This window comes from Athene noctua, chromosome Z (genome assembly GCF_965140245.1).
Source record: "Athene noctua chromosome Z, bAthNoc1.hap1.1, whole genome shotgun sequence".
In the NCBI taxonomy this organism is placed as follows: domain Eukaryota; kingdom Metazoa; phylum Chordata; class Aves; order Strigiformes; family Strigidae; genus Athene; species Athene noctua.
This window is the reverse complement of record NC_134077.1, coordinates 24,262,179-24,285,465: the sequence shown is the minus strand read 5'-3', so window position 1 is coordinate 24,285,465 and position 23,287 is coordinate 24,262,179. Positions and strand designations below refer to the sequence as shown.

The following is a 23,287-nucleotide window of genomic DNA, read 5'->3' as shown; positions in this document are numbered from 1 at the left end:
TGTCTCCTGGTCAGGGAGGCTCCTGTGTGTCTCACTACCTGTCCCTCTGATTTCACTAGCCCTGTGCCATGTTAGGGAAGAAGGAATGACTTTTACCAAAGGTTAATATTTAATAAGTAAGTTTTTTCCCCCAAGTGGTTGATTGGAAATTAATCAAAGACAAGCTAAGAAAATGGAATTTTAGAAAAGTGTTTACTATGAAGAAATATCCTGTTCAGGTGCTTCATTTGTGTCGGACCTGTTAGGAATATGTTGTTGATCGTTCAGGACTAACAGTAATATTTTAACTGAAGATATTCTATAATGAAACTCTTTTCAAATAGATGCTCAGTGAATTTACTTCTAGTTTTAATTTGATGATTATGTTGACAATCTGTAGCTCTAAGGATGTATTTCAGTAGCATAGGATTTCTAAGACATAAGGGTTCTTCTGCCATATGTCTTTTTCCAAAGTCGTATCATCTTTGCTTAAAGTTAATTTGTTGCCTGGAAATCTCTGTTGGCCAAGTGCCACCCAGAGGTTTCTTACTGTATTTTCTGCTGATTATTATTCTTCATTCTGACATTCTGTGACAAAGCAGAGCTCTAGTAGAAGGGCTCCAAGTCACTCTGGGAGTGGATACACAGAGGGATGCATACAGCATGGCCCTGGGAATTGCAGAAACCATGTTCTGCTTGAATTATCATTGGCTGCTGTGTGCCTGTACTGTACTGTTACAGCAACACCATCTATTCTCAGTCCTTGTTTACTAATCCAAGTATCAGGGCCACAATATATACTCCTTATCCAGGTACAATACCAAATGAGGACTGAGTGCTCTGTATTTATCTTGCAAGAAGATTGTTAAGTTTTCTTTAAAAACTCTAGAAAATAAGTAAAATACTTTCAAAAGTTTGTGGGAGAAAAGAAAGATATGTGATTGTCCAGTATTTTGAACAGAACTTACATCCTGTTCTCCACTTAATAGGTCCAACATGATTTCTGTAAAGGTGACATTAAATTTTAAGAGATGTCTGATTCTGAAGAAAAGTAATGGGCTGTTTCTCTCCTCCTCTTTTGGGCAGTTTTGGTATGAATCATGATGGAATTGGAAATTCCTGTGGGACCAAAGGTCACGAAGCAGCAAAGCTAATGGCAGCTCATATTACAGCAAACACCAACCCTTTCTCTTGGTCAGCCTGCAGTCGGGATTACATCACCAGTTTTTTAGAGTAAGTAAACTCTCAAGAAAAATCCTGAGTTTTCTAAAAAATGACACCTTTCAGGATAGGTAGTAGAGATACAGTGATCTGTTCTGATGGCTTGCATTTTTAGAATGGACAGAAATATAGCACATCACTTAACATTTTTATTTTGTAGAGCACTTTTTCTGTGTAATGGCAAAAGCTTCTGCTCCATTCCCCAATATATAGTTCTCATTTTTAATCTATTCAAAACATTTTGAAGTGGTGATCATATCTCATTACTTCATTAATCTGAGAGTAAGAAATAGAGATGGGTAGAATTTGTCTATGAAGACGGGAAGGGTTTTTTTTTAATACTTGAATAACGTGAGGGAATCTGATGAAGGGAACAAGGTTGTAGTCCTGTTCCTTCTACATTTCATTCTCCACATTTTTTAATGTAGTCTTGCGGGTTCTAATCTGTCAATGTTCTTTGGTACCATTGATGAGAATATAAAGATGATAGGACAGGATGGAATAGATCTTTATATTAATACCATAAAATTGTGCTAACCTGTACTGTGGTCATATTTATCCAGAAGCAGATTGCTACCTGAAATTTTACTTCTGTATGAAAAAAACTAAAATCAAAATACATTACTCTCAAAAATGTGCTCCTATCAATGTACACATTGGTATATATGATGCATAATGAACCTTTGTATGTGTTTTAAATTGTGGAAGACAAACACAGAACTGTGAGTTCACTGAGAACAGATTAATAGCAGGATTTTTTAACATGGCATAAGATGGCCTTTATGGGAGCAAATGGCAGTTGGTTGTTGGGTTCACTGCCACCAGTGCAATCATTCCTTTATGTGGTAAGGTTGTTCAGTAATTCAGACGCTTACTGTATTTTAGGAGATAGACTTAAACCAGACTTAAACTTGACTAAACCAGTCAAGTCATCTAGCCATGAGACTACTAAGAACAAAATGAGCTTCTCCTCTTTCAGGGATCTAACCTCAGAATAAGGTGCTATATTCTGGATCTTACCCGAAGGAACCTGTCCAACTCATAAATTTTCTTTAGGTTGGTTCAAATGTAGCTTCCCACACATTTAGAGGATCACTGAATTGGTCCAAAGAGGTGTTTGAGTTCCCTGTACAGTCATTGGACAGAGACAGATGTTTAATGTAGTGCTGTTCAGAGATAAAAAAAGTCTTCAGTTACTGTATCAAATTAAGACATTTTGCATCACCCCACTGAACTGTGCACCCACCCAGTTTTATGTATTGGAACATTTAAGATGAGTGTTTAAACTAAAGCACACTGAATAAGTCATCCTTACATATATATGTGATACAGGTTTCTCACAATATAAATTGGGTTTTCTCAGGAGAGATATATGTGTATTCATTTAGCCCTACCAATATAAAAAGATTATACAGGGTAGTTTTGTTTATCATTACCAAAAATTTCTGTTAATTCAACACTGTTCCTGTTAGTAGTCTTTCTAATATGTCATCCAGCTAAACTCTAACTATGACAAAGAATACAGTTGTCACATCTTTTCTGAGAGATGATTTCGCAGTTTAGCAATTCTGACTGTAAGCTTACAGTTCAGGTATTTCCTTGTAACATCTGGCAATTTGTTTCTTACCATTACCATTCTACTGTTTTCTGTCTCGTTTATATCTATTTGTTGTTCTCCTCCGAACTCCATTTTGATCCCCTAATTGTCCCGACAGTAAGTTTTCTATTGATGAAGACATATTTCAACAGATAGCTAAGAAGTAATTTCTTATTTATGGGCGTAGAGGAAGAAAGGTGGTAAAATTCTGTGGCTTGTGTTATGCTGCAAATGTGATAGAGCTGAACATTTGTTGATAATGTTCTCGCACAGTTCTAAATTCCATCCTGAGCAAACGTTCTTGTTTCTGTACTTGATACATATGCAGTGATCTTTGAAATTTTTACTGCCAGTTAAAAATGTTTAGATTGTGCCTTTCTATTTTATGTTTAATTTTAAAATTTATTTTATTATGTACTGTTAGCATCTCCATTATACTTTTCCATTCCCTAGGTTTGATTCACTGTTAGGTTTCACTTTTAAGTCTGTGGGATGCCAGTGAACTTGTAGTTATATTATCATAAAGCCAGAATAGTACTCTGGTGAGACTGTTTCCATAGTTCTAATCTCCTCATGTTTTTTGAGATACTTCTCTGTCATTGCTGGTGTTTGCAACTCTACTCGAATTACTACCATCTGTGAATTTCATAAAAAAACCATAACTGAAGATATCTGAGCGAAAGTAAAAAAAATCTACATGTACAGTTTCAATAATAAATTATCTTTCATAATATTTTAGCTCTATTTTTGTAACCCAGAAAGTAGATGTTATTTTTTTTCAAAACTACCTTGGATAAACATTATTTTATGCATTGCAATTATGAATAGATTTTCCAATTGTATAGGGTACTGTGTTAAATAACGTACTAAGAGCCAAAGATAACTTCTCCTTCATCCAGTAATTTTGCAAGCTATTTTTAAAAATGTCAGATTTCCCAAACATGATCTGTTTGTTATAAATCTATGCTTCTTACTGTTCGTGGTTCTAATATCCTGTAAATGAATTGATAAGTTTTTCTTAAAATAGTTGTATTATTATTTCATAGAGTAGTCTGTAAAACTAGATTTTTTCTCCAGCTTCTAGTTTTCTCCCCAGCTTTTCATGTCATCTCCTCAATGACATCAGGAAACGGTTGAGATAGAACAGGTAAATGCAGGACAGCTTCCTAGATCACTTCTTTTTACCCATTCACACCTTTTCTTAAGGCAGAACAGCTTTAAGAGGAGATACTTCTCTGTTGCAGGTAATGATCAGTGAGCAGGAAGCAAAGAAAAATAGCAAAGTTTCATGTGGTAGCAATTCCCTGGCTGCTCTTACAAGAGCAGAACAGTCTGCATCCAGTCATGAAAAATGCTTCTCTTTTTTTTAATACTTCTTCCTAATAGCAACAGGTGAGGTTAGAGCTTGAGAGGCAAAGCCTCAAGCTGTTGTCATCTGTGTCTCCAGATAGATTAGACTGCCCCCTTTCTTTCCATTTTTCCTTAAGAATAGAAAGACAGCTGGGTTAGGATCCAGTAGACTACAAAGAAGACAAGTGAGTTTTTTCTGTGCTGAATCGGTATGACTAGTTCAGGATTCATTTAGCTACATCTAACAAAAAAGAACACGATGGGATGAAATGCAGATATCCAAGCAGAAACCCGAGGCCGTAAATCTGTATGACATACCACAACACATTTTAGATTGGCTTGGATCTGGATACAGGCTGTCATGGCACCAGGGTAGTGCAGCTGGAATGAATTTCACTAAGCTCATTACATGTTCACAGTATTATATGGCAAGGTAGATTAATGTGGATTTACTGGATTACTAGTCTGGGTCACCTCTTGCTACAGCAGTTTTGCATTGTGTGCCACTTTGTAGTGTAGATACCACATTGCTCTTTATCATAAGGCAGAAGCATTTTGAAATAGAAGTTGTTCTGATGACACTCAAAGTAGAACCTTATCTTCATCCTTCTCTTCCTCGACTTTCTTAAAACTACACCTAGAAACACATTTTCCAGATTGAGGCTGCTGAGGAATAGCCATTAAATATCACTTGCAAGGTATCAGATCAGTCAGGCACTAGTTGGGAAAGCAGTTTATTTTGCGGTATGGCCAAGTAGAGGATGAATATGGCTCAAAGGATGGCAATAAGACAAAGCAAAGCCATGTATTGTTAATAGATCTATCAAAAATCTCAAGAAGAGTGGCCAGGCAGCACAGGGTCTGAAATGGCCAAAGAAAGTATTTTTGTCATGGGGAAAACATTCCTTCTAGCATGTAACGGCTGTTGTCTGTCAAGCTTTATGTTAGAGTGAAAGATTGACTGGATTCAGTTTATCAACTGAATTGTCCATGAGTGCTTTACAATGGCTTAAAATTTCACTAAACTTTAATGGAATTAAATAGAGAAATACTGAGAATTGGAGGATTGGAGAGCAGTGTCAGAGAACAGAGATTCCTGTGAGAGGAGTAGAAACCCTTAATATCTGTTTATAGGAGAAATGAACCAAGCCTAAAAATACTGTTTGTGACTGAAACCCAATGAGTATAAATTTCATCATATGCAGTGTGTGTGTGTATATATATATATATATATAAAATATATATAACGTGAAAGTTTCATTATATCCAGCATATATTTATACAACGCACCTATACAGCCATGCAGAAAGGAACTTTATGCTTATTCAGTTGCTAATTCTTTATTCAGTTACTTTTATGTTTCATAATAACAAAATCTGGGTGATTTCTGGAATTATAGTTGACTAATCTTGTCAGTATCAGATAAGAGAAGGTCTTAGAAGCCACCAGATGGTCAACTCTCTTTCAAAGGCAGAATTGTCCTTTGAAGATGAAGGGAGAAGAACTAAGAGTCTTTAAACTATTTGAATAATTATGGTCTGTCACAGGAAATTCTTGGACAACCTCTAGCATTGCCATGCAGCAGGATTTAGATCTGAGACTACACCTTTCTAACTCTGGAAGGGAGTCCAAACTACCTTGGTCCAAGCAAGCCCATGTAGACAATATAAAAAATCATCCAGTGTTTGGGCCCAGACATCTACCAAATAATCTTGGACATACGTATGTCCCCAATTACTGTAGATTTTTGAAACTTTAGAAGTCTTGTTTTGTTTAAAAGATTATTCAGTAAAAAAACCACACCAAAATAAAAAAAAAAAACAAAACAAAGACACAACCAACAAAAAGCCAGTTTCTATAATCATGGGCTGGCAATATGTTTCTGAGTGTTGAATTTGCAAGTATCACTCTTTCTCTACTTCTTGGGTTATTTAAATTTAAAGAAATTGTAAAGGGCAGACTGAGCAGCAGATTCCCGTTAACTTCTTATTGAGAATGTTTCATGAAATAAATACAGAACAGCAAATTGGCCCAATTTTTTATAGCTTAGTATCTCCCAAACTCTCAAGGCAGATACCCGTAGATGTTGGTAGGTGGATGATTTTGATAGATGGACCAATAGATTTTTTCCTAACATGGCTGCTAAATAACCATTCAGATGAATAAAAGACTGCTTTGGAACACAGACTATGTTGTGGAGGAAAGTATATGCTAAAGAAATAGCAAATTATCTACTACCAAGCAAAACAAAAATTATTATGAAAGGACTGTGCAAAATTAGAAAGTCTTTGCTATGAATTAAGTAACCGATAGATAGCCAGCTTGCAGAAAGGATTGGAAAGGAGTAGAATTTATCATGAGAGCGAGTGGTAGATCCACATGATTATCTGAATGTTTGTAACATTCAATAGTCTTTTCATTTAGTAATTCTGGTTCATTTTAATTTTAAACTAGCACTCCAAATAACACTCCCATTACTTATGCCATAATCCTGCAAATATTTATGTTATTATCTGTAGTCTGTTGAGCAATCTGCAGAGTTTATTCATTAATATCAAGTTAAGGAGCTTTGTAACCTGTACAGAAATATATCCTAGTGCTCTCTGAAAATCAGTTTTTACTAAGGAAAAGTATGTAATAAATCTGAAGTAAAGATTCTGTTAGGAGCCAAATGTTATATGTAGGCTGTAAATAATTCATGTTTTCCTATGTACGTATATGTATACAGTACACCGTGTTTATAGTCAATAAAATTTACTAATTTCTTCCATATTTTTATGGGTAATTTGGTAACAAAATACTGTATCCTATCCATATATTTATGTATATGATTGTTTAGCTATATCAAATAATTACAAATATTTATAATACATTTAAATTATGTTTGTTAATCATAGCTTGTATCATGATCACAAATGAGCCAGTTCTGTAACATTCAAAACCTATTTTCAGTGCCAGTGTTCTGGGATTTTATCTTCAACCCTTGAAGGAGTTGTGTTGTACTGTGTATGTTTTTGAGATGTTTGGCAATAGGGACTGTAGCAGGAGCATGAACCCTGAAGGGTCTACATCCATGGTTTTTGCTTTTTCGCTTTATTGGACTTGGATACAACAGTGATGTTTGTACAGAGGTGATGATCCTCAGTTGTACATTGTTCAGGCTGTAAAGATTGTAACATTGAATCCCTGGTTGCTGTTATTTTGATCAAGCAGTTAGCAGTGATAGCATGTCCAAGATCTTAGTCTTTCAGAGAATGCTCTAGTATCCTTGATATCTTTCCAGACAGAAGATTAATTTGCTATCCGGTGACATTGAAGTACAAAACAATGTTTAAAATGATATTATAGAGTGCTTTACAAAGACCTCTTGAGACGCTACATTGGAATACTGGGATGAAATGATGTCAAGCTTAGCTATTTTGTAATTGAAGCCAGCCCCACTATGTCCCATAAAACCTCATTAAAATAATCTAGAAAATGAGAAAGTCTTTGAATCATAGTAGTAGATCATAGTAGTGGAGTAAATAGAATGTAAGGATGAGTTTGAGATCATGTTATTTCTATTGCAGATACTAAAGATTTGTCTGCTTCCTGTTCGAAAATGTGTATGCTCTGGAGGTATATCCTGTAGGCTTAGACTTTGTATATGCTTTCTCTAGAAGATAGAATCACAAAACACAAAAGCGATTGTGAGCAGAAGTTTTCTAAGATAGCAGAGATGAATGTGTTTGAGTGTTCTTTTCCTTCATTATCTTTTTTGCATCTACACAAAAGACTTTGCACTTTTGTAGGCCTGATTGATAATAAGTATTAGGTGTCTGTTTATAAAGTGTCTCTGACACCATTATTCTTGCACCCTTTTTGTTCATTACTCTAGATTTAGAAGATTTTTTTTTTTCTCAAATGTCTGGGTTTTGCTTTGATAGAGCAAAGAGAAAGGGAGAACAAGGACATAGAATCAAGAGTGTGACACCATTCCTGAGTCCAGTAGAAGGTGGCTGGAAAGGTTGTATGGTCCTCAGCCTGTATTGGTCCTCAGCCTGTATTCATCCTTTGCAGAGGTTTGATGAGGCCTTTCATTACCAGTGGAAAGTCCCTGGTTTTATAACACATGCTATTTCTTTTCCAAAACACTCCAGTTACACAGTACAGTATGACGTTCTTACACTAAATTTGTAAAATGTGTCAATTTTGTTTGACTAATTGAGAGAAATAATAGAACTGAAGCAGAAGGAAAGAGAAACAAATTTTCAGTCTGAGAGCTGGTGATGTAATGTAGCTAGTAAGCAAACGATTGCTTAGTGTTAATTTCTTGCTTCATTACTGCTACAACAAGATTTTATTACGGTGCAAATCCTATCATTAGAGCAGAAGCAGCATATTTTTGTATTTACTACAAGGATTTTGACTTTACATTTCTACAATTATATGTCTTGTAGAGTAGGTATAGACTTTAATTTACAATGACTTTGAGATTTCAATGTGATTCTGTAATCGGTTTCATAATGGGGTACATATACCTACGGAGAGAGTCACAGAAGGTAATGAGGGTTTTTAAATGCTGTGCCCTTGGCTGTCAGTTTACAGCTTCATAGTTAACAGACCAAACTCTGCACTATTGGAATCTATGGAAATGTTTCCATCATATGAAATGCTAGCTCAGGCTGATGTCAAATGCTAAACTTCCCACTGCTTGTTTAAGCAAAGTTCCTATATGCAGTTTGGTCCAGACAGTGCAGAAAAAATCAGATTGTATTTGAATTATTTTCATATTGAAATTATTAACATGTACACCCCATACATGCAAAATACAACACTGAAATATTTCAAAAGAATGTAGGATACTTCCCCAGCTTCTGCTATTAGAAAATACATATGCTTGCAATAATTAAAACTGGAATAAAGAGACAAATATGTTATTTTTTATGCCAGAACCACACAGGTGACATTTTAAAGTTGGATTTCAGCTGAGGATTTGTGTCTGTGTGTGCACATGAACCACACTAAATTAATTTTAATTGGTGACTATCGTATCTTTTTCTGTATTTACCTGCTTATTGCCTTGGCTGCTGTTTGATGCTTTCTGAAATGGTTGGCAGTTTTTTGTTTCTTTGTTTTTCCAAAGGTTTTATTGTAGTATTTCAAAGACTTGAATAAAAAAGGGTTAAAATGAGAACATAAAATGTGTAGTTAAAGGAGGATTTTTGCTCTTTTTTTTTATCTGTAGATGAGAAGTGTAGAAAATTGGACATCTCCAAAAAACAGTGTAGAACATTCACTTCTGAAATTATGTTCCTTTGGCAAGGTGTATGGAAAAGATTTTGAAAAAAACCATAAGTGTTGGCAAAATTTGTAGGAATGTCGGAAAAAAAATTAAAGTGTTGGCATAAGAATTCTTTAAAAATCCTCACTTATTCACATGTGAAATGAAAGTAAAAAAGCATCTGTCCTCTTTTATGCACACTGACTAAATAAAACTGAATAATTATATTTAACAAAGTACAAAGTTTTCTAAACAGAACTCTGTCTGCATATGGCTTGCTTTGTTATTTATGCCAGTACACTAAAATACTGTGGTTGAATGTGGGCATATTTTGAAAAAAAAACCACCAACCAAAACAGTGAATAGAAAGAAAAAATTATTGAAGTTTTCAAGGATTATGATCTTGGTTCTAACACGATATTATTAATACAATAGAAATATCTTGGATCCATACAAGTTTTTTGGCTCCCCCTAGTACAGATAAATTTGAAGATCCTGCAGAATTTTTACCACTATTTTGTTCACTCAAATGGAAGTAAAGCATGCATGTTGAGGTCCTAATCTTATAAAGATTTAGTCATATTGAAATTTAAATATGCTTTATATAAATCAATTTAGCTGCTCATATCTATAAAATTGTACTTAGCTGTTTGAAGGATCAGAAGAGTCATTAAGAATTGTAAACTGAATTTCTTTCTCTAATTTGTTTATTTTTCATTCTGTGACCAATATAGCTATTCTTCAGTGAAAACAAGTAGGAATCTTAAAACAAAAATGAAAATCAGTCTTGTGTGGCTCAGAAATTATCACACTTTAAAAAAGGATAATATATGAAATCTATTTCACCATCTAAAAATAAGCATTTTTGTTAATGATGAAAAATTATTTTAATCTCTTAATTCCCTCTAATTATTTTTTCTTTTTACTATGGGTGTACCATCTTACTGTTTGTTTATTGCAATCATATTAGTTTCACACCCAGTGCTGTTAAAACTAAGAACTAGATACATGATATCATTACTGTGATTTACAATCAGTAGAATTCCTAATTGACTTGGTCCTTTATGTTGAACAGTTCAGGCCGTGGTACTTGCCTTGATAATGAGCCTCCCAAGCGTGACTTTCTTTATCCAGCTGTGGCCCCAGGTCAGGTGTATGATGCTGATGAACAGTGTCGCTTCCAGTATGGAGCAACATCCCGCCAATGTAAATATGGGGTAAGAAGTCTTAATCCTTATGCTGAGTGTTCTGCTTAGTCATTTGTATATATTCCTTTTATAGCATAACTCTTCAGTTAGATGCAGTAGTGGGTTACAGATTTCCAGTAGCATGTCTGGTGCCATCATACATAAGCAAAGGGTACATTTTAATCCTTATGCTGCATCTTTTGCTTGAGTCATTTGTGTGTACTGTACACCAAAATGTGTGGGTAACAATGAGCTGGGGAGAGCATTATTTAATTTTAGGAAAAAAAGGAGCCCAGAACACTTGATCTTGCTCCTTATAAAGTGTACTACAGAATTTTCCCTAATTTCAGTTAAATGAGATCAGGTTCATGTATTAATCTTGAAACATTAAATCTGTTGTGTTGGCCTTAACTTTTGAACTTAAAGCTACATTTTGAAATTACTTTTGTACTTGTATTGATTTGTCAGGTCTGGTTTTCTCCCCCCCCCCCCCCCCCCCCCCCCCCTTGACATTGAGTTTATTGTTTATTATTCAGATCTTTTTTTTTTTTTTGAAGGATGAATTATGGTTATGGGAACAGAGGAACATGAAGCTATGTAGTTATTCAGTGTTCTATTCAGCTAAGTACTAGCAAAGCTTTGTCTTCAAGTATCAGTGTGCAATAATTAAGGTAAATACATTCATAGTAGAAATAAAAACCTGCACACTTAGGCCATTATGCAATAAACTTACAAATACTCACTTAAAATCTTGCTGCTCAAAGTATGTAGTAAAAGTATGCATTCTGTTGTGCTTGTTGTCCAATAATCATCTGAGAATAAATGAAATAAACCTTGAAAACATATCTAGTGATTTAAAAGTAAATATATTTAATAATAGTTTAATCTTTAGATTATTCAAATAAAACAATGTAATCTATTTACTTCTCTAAAGGCTAGCTACAGAGAAATTACATTTTTAATATTCCTGGAGTGATAAATACAGTATTATTCTTGGGATGCCTCTTTGGCAGATATCATTCTGCAAAGAATTTAAAAGCTGTGTGTAGCTGGCTGACTAGTTCACTGGGTCTTCTACTCCTGATCCCTCATCAAACTTCTTTTGGTCTTTATTGTTCCTCTTTAAGTTCTCACCTCCCACCACTGTTCTTTAAAGGCCCTGTTTCCTGTCACTACCTCTAAGTCATACCTTTTTTTTAAAAAAAAAATTTACTTAAAAATTCTCACCACACGCACTCTTATTTTCAGACTAAGGAAATCTGCAGGTGTTTAATCCATAATTTATATACAGCCTTTGGATATATACTGCACTTTAAACTGGAAAAATAATAATGTGCAAAACCTGGCTTTTCCACATGTATGTTATTTTTTTCAAACACTGTTAAACTATGTAATCATTGTGATGATCATGTTGCACAGTACACTTTCTTAAACTAGTTTCTAAACCACGAGCAATTGTAAGTAATGAAGATGTGTAGGTAATTTTGGTTTTCTGCCTTTTGCTTTCTTTTAAGTTTTTGTTGGGATTCCCTTATAGTTACAAAAAAGAGGTCGACACTTAACTGAGTTAATAGTTAAAAGAAGTTATGTCTTGATGTGACGTTACCAGTCCTCTGAACTGATACAGTGTATTGTGTTCCATCAGTGTGCCATCGATGTGAGCATAATTTACAAGGGTCTCAGAAAAAAACCCCCTATTTTTAATAATAGGATTCAGACTGCATATATTAATATAACAGGTTATTGTAGAAGTCTGGTAATATTAACTCTAAGAAATTATATGTATTTAAAATATTATCTACATTTTAAAATATTATCTGCTGTGGCCATAGTGCTCTAAATATGATCATGATGATTATGATCATACAGATTTCAAGTGGTAATTTTGAAGGTGAGAAAAAAAGTCTTTGGAAGCTGGTAGTGCAGATGGACAATATCCATGCAAGAAAGACCTATTCAAATATGAAAGACATTTTAGAATTGAGTAGTGGAACTAGGTCTAAATACCAGGAAAAGCTAAATTGAATACTGTGCTCAACACTTTCATTATCAAAAGTAAAACCATCAGTACTTTGGATACTCTTATTTAATGTGGTGTTCACATGATGTCATTAATTGTTCATTGATCTTATTCTAACAGACACATGTGCAACTATGGATGGAAATACATAGTAAAAATCCCTAATTAGCAGTGTGCCTAGTTCATACACTTTCTAGCAGTCCTTTTAGCCGTTTTTTGTTTGAAGTGCCTGATAAAAGAGAGGTAGACCAGGTTTTCTAACATGGGCTTTAGTGAAGGAAATTCTAAACCAAAGGGAAATCTCAGAGAAAAATGCTTGCCTTTTTCTCTTGCTCATGTTCTTCACTGATTTGTAATGGTGAGACATAACACGTGAAGCAGTTGAACTCTCAAATCAAAAGCCGAAAAACTACAAGTCTCCTTTGGGCTCTGATGTAGCTGTCAAAATAGTTGGTGTTTTTAAAGTATCTTGGAAAATCGTCATGTTCTTTAGAAAAATTACCTTTTTCTACCATGTATCTTAAATGTTAATCTGTGTTCATTGTCTTTTCTCCTGTATTTTCTCATCTATTCCATCTGTATGTTTATTTCACTGTTGGTTTTGATCATAGGTCATGTCCTAATCCTATGAAGAATTTTGCACATTAAGTACCTGAAGCTTTTCTTACTTAGGAACTTGGAAGTTAGATACTTGGAGAGGTGTTTGAATGATTAAGGCATCAGAACTAAACTACTAAAGGGGCTGCAAGTTCCTGTGTTTTCTATGTTTGTGTTTACTGACAAAGAGCCAGTTCCACCTTAAAAGGCGTTCGTTGGTAGTTGTTTGGATACTATTATAAGTACTAGACCTAATTATACTGTTCAGTCACTTACGGACAGAACTGTTCCAATAAAAGCATTATGGACATTTCCCTATATTGTTCAGGACATTAAGTTGGACAAGAATTCAAAGAGATGCTTTAGCTCTTTGAGCTGAAAAAGTAAAACTACTTGTTAGCAAGTAGACAGTGATCCTTCTGATTTCACATGTGCATTGTTCTTTATACTATACACCATTTCTGATACAGGAGCACTTTTTGAGAATTTAAGTGAAGCAATAGATACTTTCAATAAAGAATTGAGAGGCAATGTCTCAAGCTACTTAAAATATTTCATTTTTAGGGTACACTTTCAGATTCAGGAGAATGCTAAATTTATGAATTACAGTAAACCAAATTGTAATCGTGGAAATTTCACCATATAATACTGACACACAGCTTTTTCCTAAAGGCAATACATGCTTTCAGGTATCTGATGGATTCACTATAGTGGGAGATTTTGAGGTTATTTGGAACAGTGCTAGTTACTGTTCATTTATGTAGCTACTGGATATGATACATCTTTAGGGTGATGCCATGTGGTTTATCTTCTGCTGATTGTCAAGTGTGCCTCAGTTCTTTGCTCTGTTTTTATGCTAGTTCCTCTGATAGTTCAGAACCTTTTTCAATCCTTTTGTTTAGGTGAAAAAATGACTTTTTTCATTGACTCCTTACCTCCTTAAGCTTTCAGCATCTGCCTAGTAACAGTTGGCTGTTGTCTGTTTCTGGGTTAACTCAAGAAAGAATTCCAGTCTTGCCTTTGAATTTCTCTGTTTTATGAGTTTAAATAATACCTGGAATATCCCTGACTGTAACTTAGAGATTTTGTGGTTCAAAATAGCTCTGCTTTAGAGCTGATCCCCACATTTTTAGGATGGAGGCTAAAACCTCAGACGTTATAATAGCAGTTAATACTTCATGCATATGGTTGATATGGCTGTGGTGCATTTTATTATCTGTGAAGCTGTTGTCTGCTAGCATGGGTTTCAGGGATAGTGCCTTAAAATTATTTGGTGTATTTTTTTTTTATTTTATACTTTTCCACCATTATTGGTGTCAGTAAATATTTTGAGTAGGGGTAAGAGGACGTAAATTCTCCTTTCCTTTGCATACATGGCTGCTTTGAAATCAGCAGGACCACTCTTAGTATTCCACACTAGAGTTTAACACATCATGTAGTGTATTTTAGCTGATGACAGGTAGGTCTATTCTTTGTCATGGTCTTATGTTTGCACTTAAGTTCTCCAGTTAGTTTGCCAATGAAAATAGCTTTTAATTCCAATACCAGTTTTTGTTCATATTTTCTTAGTCATTTTGGAGGACAGATAAGAGTTCAAACTATGAACTTGTTGCTTGTAAACAGGCAGAATGCAGATACATTCTCAAAATAAGGAGTCCTCCTGCTGCCTTTAATAGCTCTTTTGAGTTAGTTGTTTCTAGGAAGTTTTTAACGGGTTATGGGGAGTGGCCATAAAACTCATTACCATTAATGGAAAGTTGCAAGGAAGGTGTCGACTACAGAAGTACAGGACATGCAGTTGTCATAGCATCACTGCTTCCTAGTTTCCCACGTGCCAGTTCAGAGATGAAATAATTTAACTGAATTAGTTGGTAATCACCCAAATCAAGTTGCTATACACCGTTTCTGTAATATTCCTTCTAAGGCAAAATAGCCTGAATTACAATTGACTGTTGCAATCAGGAGATAAAAATTTTAATGTTAGTGAATTAAACTGTCACTTTTTTCATTAAACAGTGATGTGATTTACTTGAGTTAAATAAAGGGAGGTATTAAGCTTGATGTAGGGATTTTACATGAGAGGGGAAGCAAATTCTGAAGCTGTTTTTTCAGAAGGAACGTTGAAGAAGCCACTGGTGTATCTCTGCACCAGAACTACCAGTTACTTTTGTTCCCTCATCATACTATGACTAGGATTGTGCATTCCCTTGACTCTGTACATAGTGCTTAATAACTCACTGAAAAGTGACTTTTTTTGCCAGCTTCATGCATCCTACCACAGCTAAGTCACTTTATACTTGGTGTTAGCAGGGAATAAGTAGTTCATTCAGATGGATTTGTATTCCATTGCTCACAAATTGGAGTTAAAAGTATGTGTAGGTGAAGAGAAAAATTAAAGATCTTGCTATTATGCTCTGTCATTTTTATCAACCTTTCCATAATTTTTTATTTCATAAGGTGTTGTCAGTGAAGTGCAAAACCTCTCATCACTATTGTGCAGGCCTTTTGTATTCAGAATGATTAAAGTTTTGAGCTTTTCTTGTGTAATTAAGCTTTCTTAATTTTCTGAAAACTTTCAGTTTTATTCTTAAAGTGAATTTTGTTCCCTCTTTTTTTTAAAGATTAAGATTTGTATAGCTGTGGTGAATCACAGAGGTTTTCCTCTTTCTGAATCCTAAAGATGTTCTGCATCCTTTTTGTATCTTTTCCTAACAAGTTTCCATAGTCTCCTTTCTTCTTTCCTAGGCCTATATTGTCTTCAAACCCTGTCTCTCTTTTCCTGTCCCTGTCCCCCTGTCACTCTCACTTTCCCTTTCAGTTTCTGTCTCCCCCTCCCTCTTCCCTCTTTTCTCTCTTTTACAAGAGGCACAGACATAACACCAGTGTGCCTGGATCTTATGACAGCTGTTTAGAAAGTGCAAGGGGAAGCTAGTAATCAAAGCAGGAGGAGTGCATTAGACAACAGTACGAGAAATAATGAGATTCCAGATACTGGAATGTGGTTTGAATAAAGATGAGATAGGTTGCATGGGTTTGAAAGGGAAGATGCTACTTGGAGGTGATAGACCTTGTGGGGTTTCTGTAGTTTCCATAAGGTTCACATAAGCACCCAATATTTAGGAAGGAATGCTGGTAACTTATATGAATGTATGACTAAAGCTTCAGATTCCATTGCACATTCTTTCAGCATGTTGTGATTCATAACATGCTGCACCACTTCACTTAATGAGCATTTCGTAGTGGAGCACTAAAATGGTAATTTTTGGGTGCTTATCTGAACTAGAATTTGACCCTTCTGAAGTTCACCTGTAATTATAGTCTTCTCATTTTAATTGTTGCCAGCATTATTTCAGTAGTGAGGCTGAAATTACTCTGGGTTGATGCTTTTCAGGTCTGAACTGTAGGTTACAATTCAAGCTAATAATTTTTATGCTCTATTTTAGCAAATGCTCATCAAGAGGTGCAGCATATTATAGATTAAACGTGTTGAAGTAACATAAAATCCTAATTAACATTTTAAAATCTTATGAACAAAAAATTAAATTCCCAAATTATCATAGTTTAATATGCATTGTGAATGTATTTCCCATCTTATTTTTTTTAATATTATGGCCAAAATGCTAACTTTTGTTGGAGGCTTTCATTAGTGTTGAAAACATTAAGAACAGCACAGCAGTTTGATCTTTGCTCATATTACTGAGTTTTCATTGTGCTGTATTGTTACCATTTATGATAATTATGATGTAGGATGCTTTGATGTTACATAATTTGAAATGCCTATATGTAACTCTGCATGAACAGAAAGAGGCTCCATCATTGGTAGCACTTAGGCAAAAGGAAGATAATTTGATTTGCTGTTTTTTTTCTCTAGATGGGTTCAGCTTTGTTTAATTTACTGCAAATACAAGCATCCGAATTCCAAACTGAAGTCATGGAGCCCTAAGATACACCGTTACAGGTTGTCATCTATCTTGTCTTGATCTTGTGAAAGGCCTCAACTTCAGTTTATATTTCCTGGATTTTGAAAACATTTCCCCTTGTTTGCTTTACAAAATAGTTATTAAATCCACTCATTTGGAGGCTGACTTTGAGGTCATTGATTACTTTTCAGGTTTTGCTTCTTTCTCTTAGTTTCAGTAAATTATTCACACAAATTTAATGCTGGCAAAAGATATGTTAGCTTCATCCTGTGTCTGCTAATGAAGAAAAGGCTACCCTAAAGGATCACTTTATGTTGGTGGGTGGGTGTGTGTGGGTGGGTATGTGTCCATGCATGTGCGTATGTTAGTGTGTGGAAAGAAAAAAGTGGTATACTTCCTACTAGTGATTTGAGGCCTGACCTTTTCAGGGCAGTTCCTCCTTTGTTTTTAAGGCTGGCTTATTAAAAACAGATCCTTAGAGATGTTACAGATAGGTGGTGGTAGTAAGGAAATGGCTCAAATCAATAATCATGAAACTAAGGTAGTACAAGGTATAAGGTTGAGCTGGAGAACAGAAAGCTTTTTGCAACTTAGAATTTCTGTTAAGTTTCCAGAATTGGAAAATAAAGGACACATAGCCACAGTAGTACCTGGTATAATTCCAATTTAATTTAATAAAATAACAGCACAGATAGATTTTCCACTTCTTTTTAGATATCTTATTTGTTTTCAAATGACTGTTAAAGTTATTTTTCATTTTATGAACAGGGTGATGGAGACTGTATTTCAGATTCTGTTCTTTCTTTTAAATGCAAAACAGCAGGGGAAAATAGACAAATTATTTTAAAAGCTTGGATATATTATAAAGAAATTACAAAAATACTTTAATTTCTTATTTTTAACATAAATCACTTCCACAAATCGAAGTATTGTATTGTGTTATTTTAGTTAATAAATCTTCTGTGTTTCACATTGTTTCCCATAAGGAAATACTCTGTTGATTTTAGGATATTGTATATCTGCCTTGAACATAACTCCTTTCTGATTTAAGCAGAAACTTTTGCTCAAATATTAACAATATGATACAGCCTATAGCAGTTTTACATTACTTTCGTTTTGTCTTTAGGGATTTACCAAGGCAAACTCCTGCTGAAATTAAGGTCTGCATAAGGACTAACAGACTATGTCAGTAATGATATTTAGTTTTGATACAGTGCTTTTCATTCTATCTCCCAAGGCAATTTAAGAAGAAGGAAAATATTTTTCTTATTTTGTGGGGTAGGGAGGTGAGCTAACATGCTTAGAATCATCCTGCAAACAGTTAAATGACTGAAATAGCTTTGGAGTGCTGTATCCATTAATTCACACTGTTCAGCTGATTATTTCTTTGGTATTAAAATGTCTGGGTGATGTTAGTTCAGTGAATTTGGAGGAGTCTAGTGCCACAAAGAAGCCTATCTGAAGGAAATTATTAAATACTCCCATTTGCAGAAATGTTAGCCTGGCAATGAAATCCATGTTTTAATTGTCACTTTGCCTTATATGTTAATATATAGATGGTATACTTGTGTAGGCATATCAAAAATGACATTCTGCACATAAACTCTGGAGCACAAACCAGAATTCTAGACTCAAATAAACCTGAAATATAGATTTTTAAAATTTCAGACTGTTAACCAGCTTCAATTCTTTGCTTCTGTCTGGAATGGTTGAATTCTTTGTTTTTTAATGCAGTTGAATTTTTGGCTTTTCACAACATTGTACCAAACTTCACAAAGTCAGCACAGCTATTAATTTAAACATTTGAACCTGATCAGATGCAAAATAAATACAAGGTCACAAGTAGAATTGTCACAGTCTGACACTTTAAATTATGATTTGACAATGTAGATCACACATGAAACATAAGCAGGTAAATTACGCTAATTTTGGTCTACAAAAATGAGCAAGTAAATTAAATGTAAAAGTAAATAAGGCAGGGTTATGACAGGAACACCTCATACTGTGTGTGAAAGGAAAGAACCAATTTTAGGTTTTCACTTTGAAATCCATACTGTATTGAAGTGCTGGTCTCTTCTCACAGGTAATTAGTGACAGAACAAGGGGGAATGTCTTCAAACTCCAACAGGGGAGGTTCAGACTGGACATTAGGCAAAAAATTTTCAGAGAAAGAGTGGTCAGACAGTGTAATGGGCTGCCCATGGATGTGGTGGAGTCACCATCTCTGGATGTGTTTAAGGGTCGTTTAGATGAGATGTTGGGGGATATGGTGTAGGGGAGAACTTTGTAGAGTGGGCTGATGGTTGGACTCGATGATCCCATGGGTCTTTTCCAGCCTGAATGATTCTGTGAAGTTTGTGTTCACAGTTGATATAGATGTGAATTTGATTTAGTGTTGAATTTTAGCATCTTAGTGGCTGTGAAATTTGTAATCTAGTTAGATTTTTTCAAGAATCTTTGTGATCTATCTTCTGTTCTTTCCCTGTTCTATTTTTAATTGTAAACAATATAGTTCTTTGTGAGTGTGTATCTTAATCTGAAAATTTTATCAGCTGATAAAATTTGCTTTGCAAAAGCAAGTTTTTATTCAGAGATATAAGAAGTAAATATTTATAATGTTTGCATTTGTTCAATGAAAAATTCTAATCTGAAAAGTAAGATAGTTCTGCACTGGCTGCAGGTATGTTTTTACAAGTGGCAGTATTTCTTCTAAAAAGAGGCTCAACAATTCACTTAAGTTTTCATAGAGCCACTCACCAAATAGGACAAAATAGCATGGGCCTAACTGTCAAAAATTGGATGGAAACTCCAGAAATCATCAGTACTCATTCCTCATCATTTCAGATCATTCTAATATGGTATGTTTCTAATGGATTTAATGGATTTTTTTAAAAAAGATACCTTGCTTCTATCAATCATGCAACTAAATACACTGTATTAGCAGTCCTGCAAGACTGGCACCAGCTGATTTTAAACTTGGAAAACAATTTCGCATTTTTCAAGAAAAGCTTGTACTGTTCAACTGTTACTGCAACTACTAACGAATAGTGTATAAATAAATCCATTTGTATATGCAATACAAGAAACATGAATCAGGGTAAAACTTAACATTTGCTCCTGTTGATGTATATAGAAAAGATAGCCTAGGTGCCAGATACTCATTCATTTCCTCAGAGAAACAATGAACTTTGTTGGGGAGGCACCTAATAACTTTAATTTTTACTCACACTGTCTTTTTGGTTTTTGTAGTAAGGTTCAGCCATAGAATCTACACAAGGATTATTTGTACGATATGATTTCAAGCAGCAGTTAAATAAAATGAAATAATAATGACTATCATAAGATCATTTTGAAGATCTGAGTATCATTCAAATTTTAGGAAATACTTAAAAATATAAAATATCTATAAGCAGGTTGTGAACTCTTGCACAGATCTCAAAGTAATACAACAAAGATTATCGTGTAAGTCATTTACTGTAAAAGCTAACCACTTCTGATTCCATACTGCATACATAGCTGTATCCAAGGGCTACTGAAACAACTATGAAGATTTCCAGTGTTCAGCCAACTTTGGATCATGCCCACATTATGAATTTCAACCCTTAGATAGTTTCAACAATGAATCTCCAATGTCAAGAGTACTGGCTTAATTTAAATGAGAAATGTGCAAAACTGAATGAAAAAATATGGTAGGAAAAAATGTGGTTTGAAAACCTGTGTTTAACACTGACAACATAGAGAAATAGGATAGGCAATTCATTTATTAATTAAATATGAGCCGCAAATCTAAAAACCCTAAAGGAAATATTTTAGCACATTGCTCAATTAGTACTAAATACATGTGCACTGTTTTAGCAAATGTTACAGAAAAGGTGTGCAAGTAGTCTGAGCTCAGGAACTTTGGTTTTTACTAAAGTAAACATAATTGTTGCTGTTTCATATTTAAAAATTAATAGTACCTTTTTTCCATGTAGTTTTGAGTCAGATAATGACAATGATGGAGATACTACAGCACATCTGAAGATGACTTTCACAGCAACACTAGAATACACTAAGCCCAGTATTGGCACTGATCAAGGGAAAAAGCAACTACAAAATGTTACTTGCATGGCAGGTGTGAAAACACATTTTTGTAGTCTACAATTTGATGCTTCCAGAATTTTTTTTGCCGAATATTCTTAGGTAAAATATGGCAGCTTTGAAATTGCTCCAGAATATCTCACAACCATCTATAGATTTCTCTCTGCAGCCCACTTATTAATAGTCTCTGTTCAAAACAAATTTGTGTATACATGTGTATATGAGGACTGAAAGCAATTTTAGGCTTTTATTCTGATCAACTTGCTTCTGCCTTCTTTCCTAGGAAGTGTGTAGAGAGCTCTGGTGCCTCAGCAAAAGCAACCGCTGTGTTACCAACAGCATTCCAGCAGCTGAAGGTACTCTTTGCCAAACAGGGAGCATTGAAAAAGGGGTGAGTACAAATAATTTATTGTTTGAAGAAGCAATTTATTGTTTAAAGACTACAGGGGGAAAGAACTAGAATATTAAAGTACTTATGAACAACTATAAGAGTTCAAAAAAAAGAGTTATAATTTCAAAATCCATTTGCATCCTAATGGAGTGTCCTACAGAACTATTTCACCATTATTTTAAATATGTAATTTAATAAATTATTTATCCTAGCTATAAAATTGTACAGCCTGTATCAAAAAACCCCAACCCTGTTACATACTCTGTATATTTTTCAAGTAATTTTTGTAAAAACTGTTTAGTTTATTAAATTTTATGGCTTCCGTGAAGGACTGTTACAATCTAGGTCTGGCATGAACTTTGAAAATGTGTAGCATAGATCTGGAGCCTGAACTCTGTCATTTTGTTATAAGATTTAAAAAAAAAAAAAATCTTTATTCCTTCAGATATAATCTGAATCATACAAGCATATAGAAAAAATGTTGCCTTAATAAAAGTTTTTTCTAAAACCCCATATTTCCCAGTGACCTTTCTGTTTTGACTTTGAATTATTCTTTTAGCATTCAGTTATACTTGCATAACTGCTTAGCTTTAAAGGACTTTGCTGTGCAGTATAAGAAACTCTTCTACCTGATAGAAAAGTACAGAAAGTCAGTGTTGCAATAGGTTAAGTCTAGTGCTACTATATCTGTCTGAAGATAGGAATTTTATTTTAAAACATTGTCTGTATATTAGTAGTTTTGGACAAAGTTCTGAAACTGAGTTTTAGATTAAGAACAGTACACAGAGTGTTACTAAATTACAAGGTAAAATCTATACAGATCTCAGAGGAGAAGAAAATATTTTAATTATTAATTTACAGGACATGTACTAGAGAAAACAGTGAATTCCGTAAGTCTTTTTTCAAGATAGTATATTGTGTGCAGGTTTGTACAAAGTGAAGAGACCTTATTATATTAAACAAGTTCTGGTATCTGTTTGAGACTTGCTGCATCTGTCTATAAGATTTACTGCTCTAGATTGGATTTTTTCCTAATGACAGCTACTGACATCTATTCTCATTCTGTCTTCTACCATACTAGCTGGGCTAGTTTCAATAAAGATTACACTGTATTTTGATTAGCAATCTGATATTTAAACAAAAAGAATGAAAGCTTTTGGACAGCTGTCACAGTTTATTAATGCTTGTTGATGGCTTCATTCAGGGCCTATGACTGAGCATCATTCTGATAGCTTTTCCATGCTGAGTTTGGAAATATTGGTAAACTATGTTAAATAAATTAATTGAAGGGGTCATTTAAAAAAATAGAGTGCTTAGAGTTAGCCAAAGAAAATAGAGACACTTTCACATTCTACCAAAAATGTTCTTTTATTAGAGTAATAGAAAATGTTAAAAGCCCTACTCCTAAATCAACAGTCTAGGTTTATTTTGGAACCACCACTCCTTGTCAATGACAAGGAGGAATTTATGTCAATTTATATTTTTTAAACTGTGAGACTACAATGAACAAGTTGAGATGTTTTAAGACACTGTTGCTGTGTCTACTTTGAGTTTGCTCTACAAAACACCTTTTTCCACTGATCAGTATCTTGTTCCATCATTAGATTTTAGAGAGAAATGAGAGAATCTGTACTGTTTTCCAGAAGTAAGCTGTTCATGCATGTTAACAATAGAAAATTGCA

At 34.4% G+C, this 23,287-nt stretch overlaps 1 protein-coding gene across 2 annotated transcripts in view; it reads left to right on the top strand.

Moving 5' to 3' along the window:
• The window catches only part of ADAMTS6 (ADAM metallopeptidase with thrombospondin type 1 motif 6), a 153,869-nt gene that overhangs the window by 70,215 nt on the left and 60,367 nt on the right, over nt 1–23,287 (top strand). For both annotated transcript variants that reach the window (XM_074932526.1, XM_074932525.1), the window contains 3 exons: nt 1,066–1,212; nt 10,486–10,627; nt 21,498–21,605. In XM_074932526.1, the coding sequence (XP_074788627.1) occupies nt 1,066–1,212; nt 10,486–10,627; nt 21,498–21,605 (397 nt within the window). The remainder of the gene's footprint in view (nt 1–1,065; nt 1,213–10,485; nt 10,628–21,497; nt 21,606–23,287) is intronic.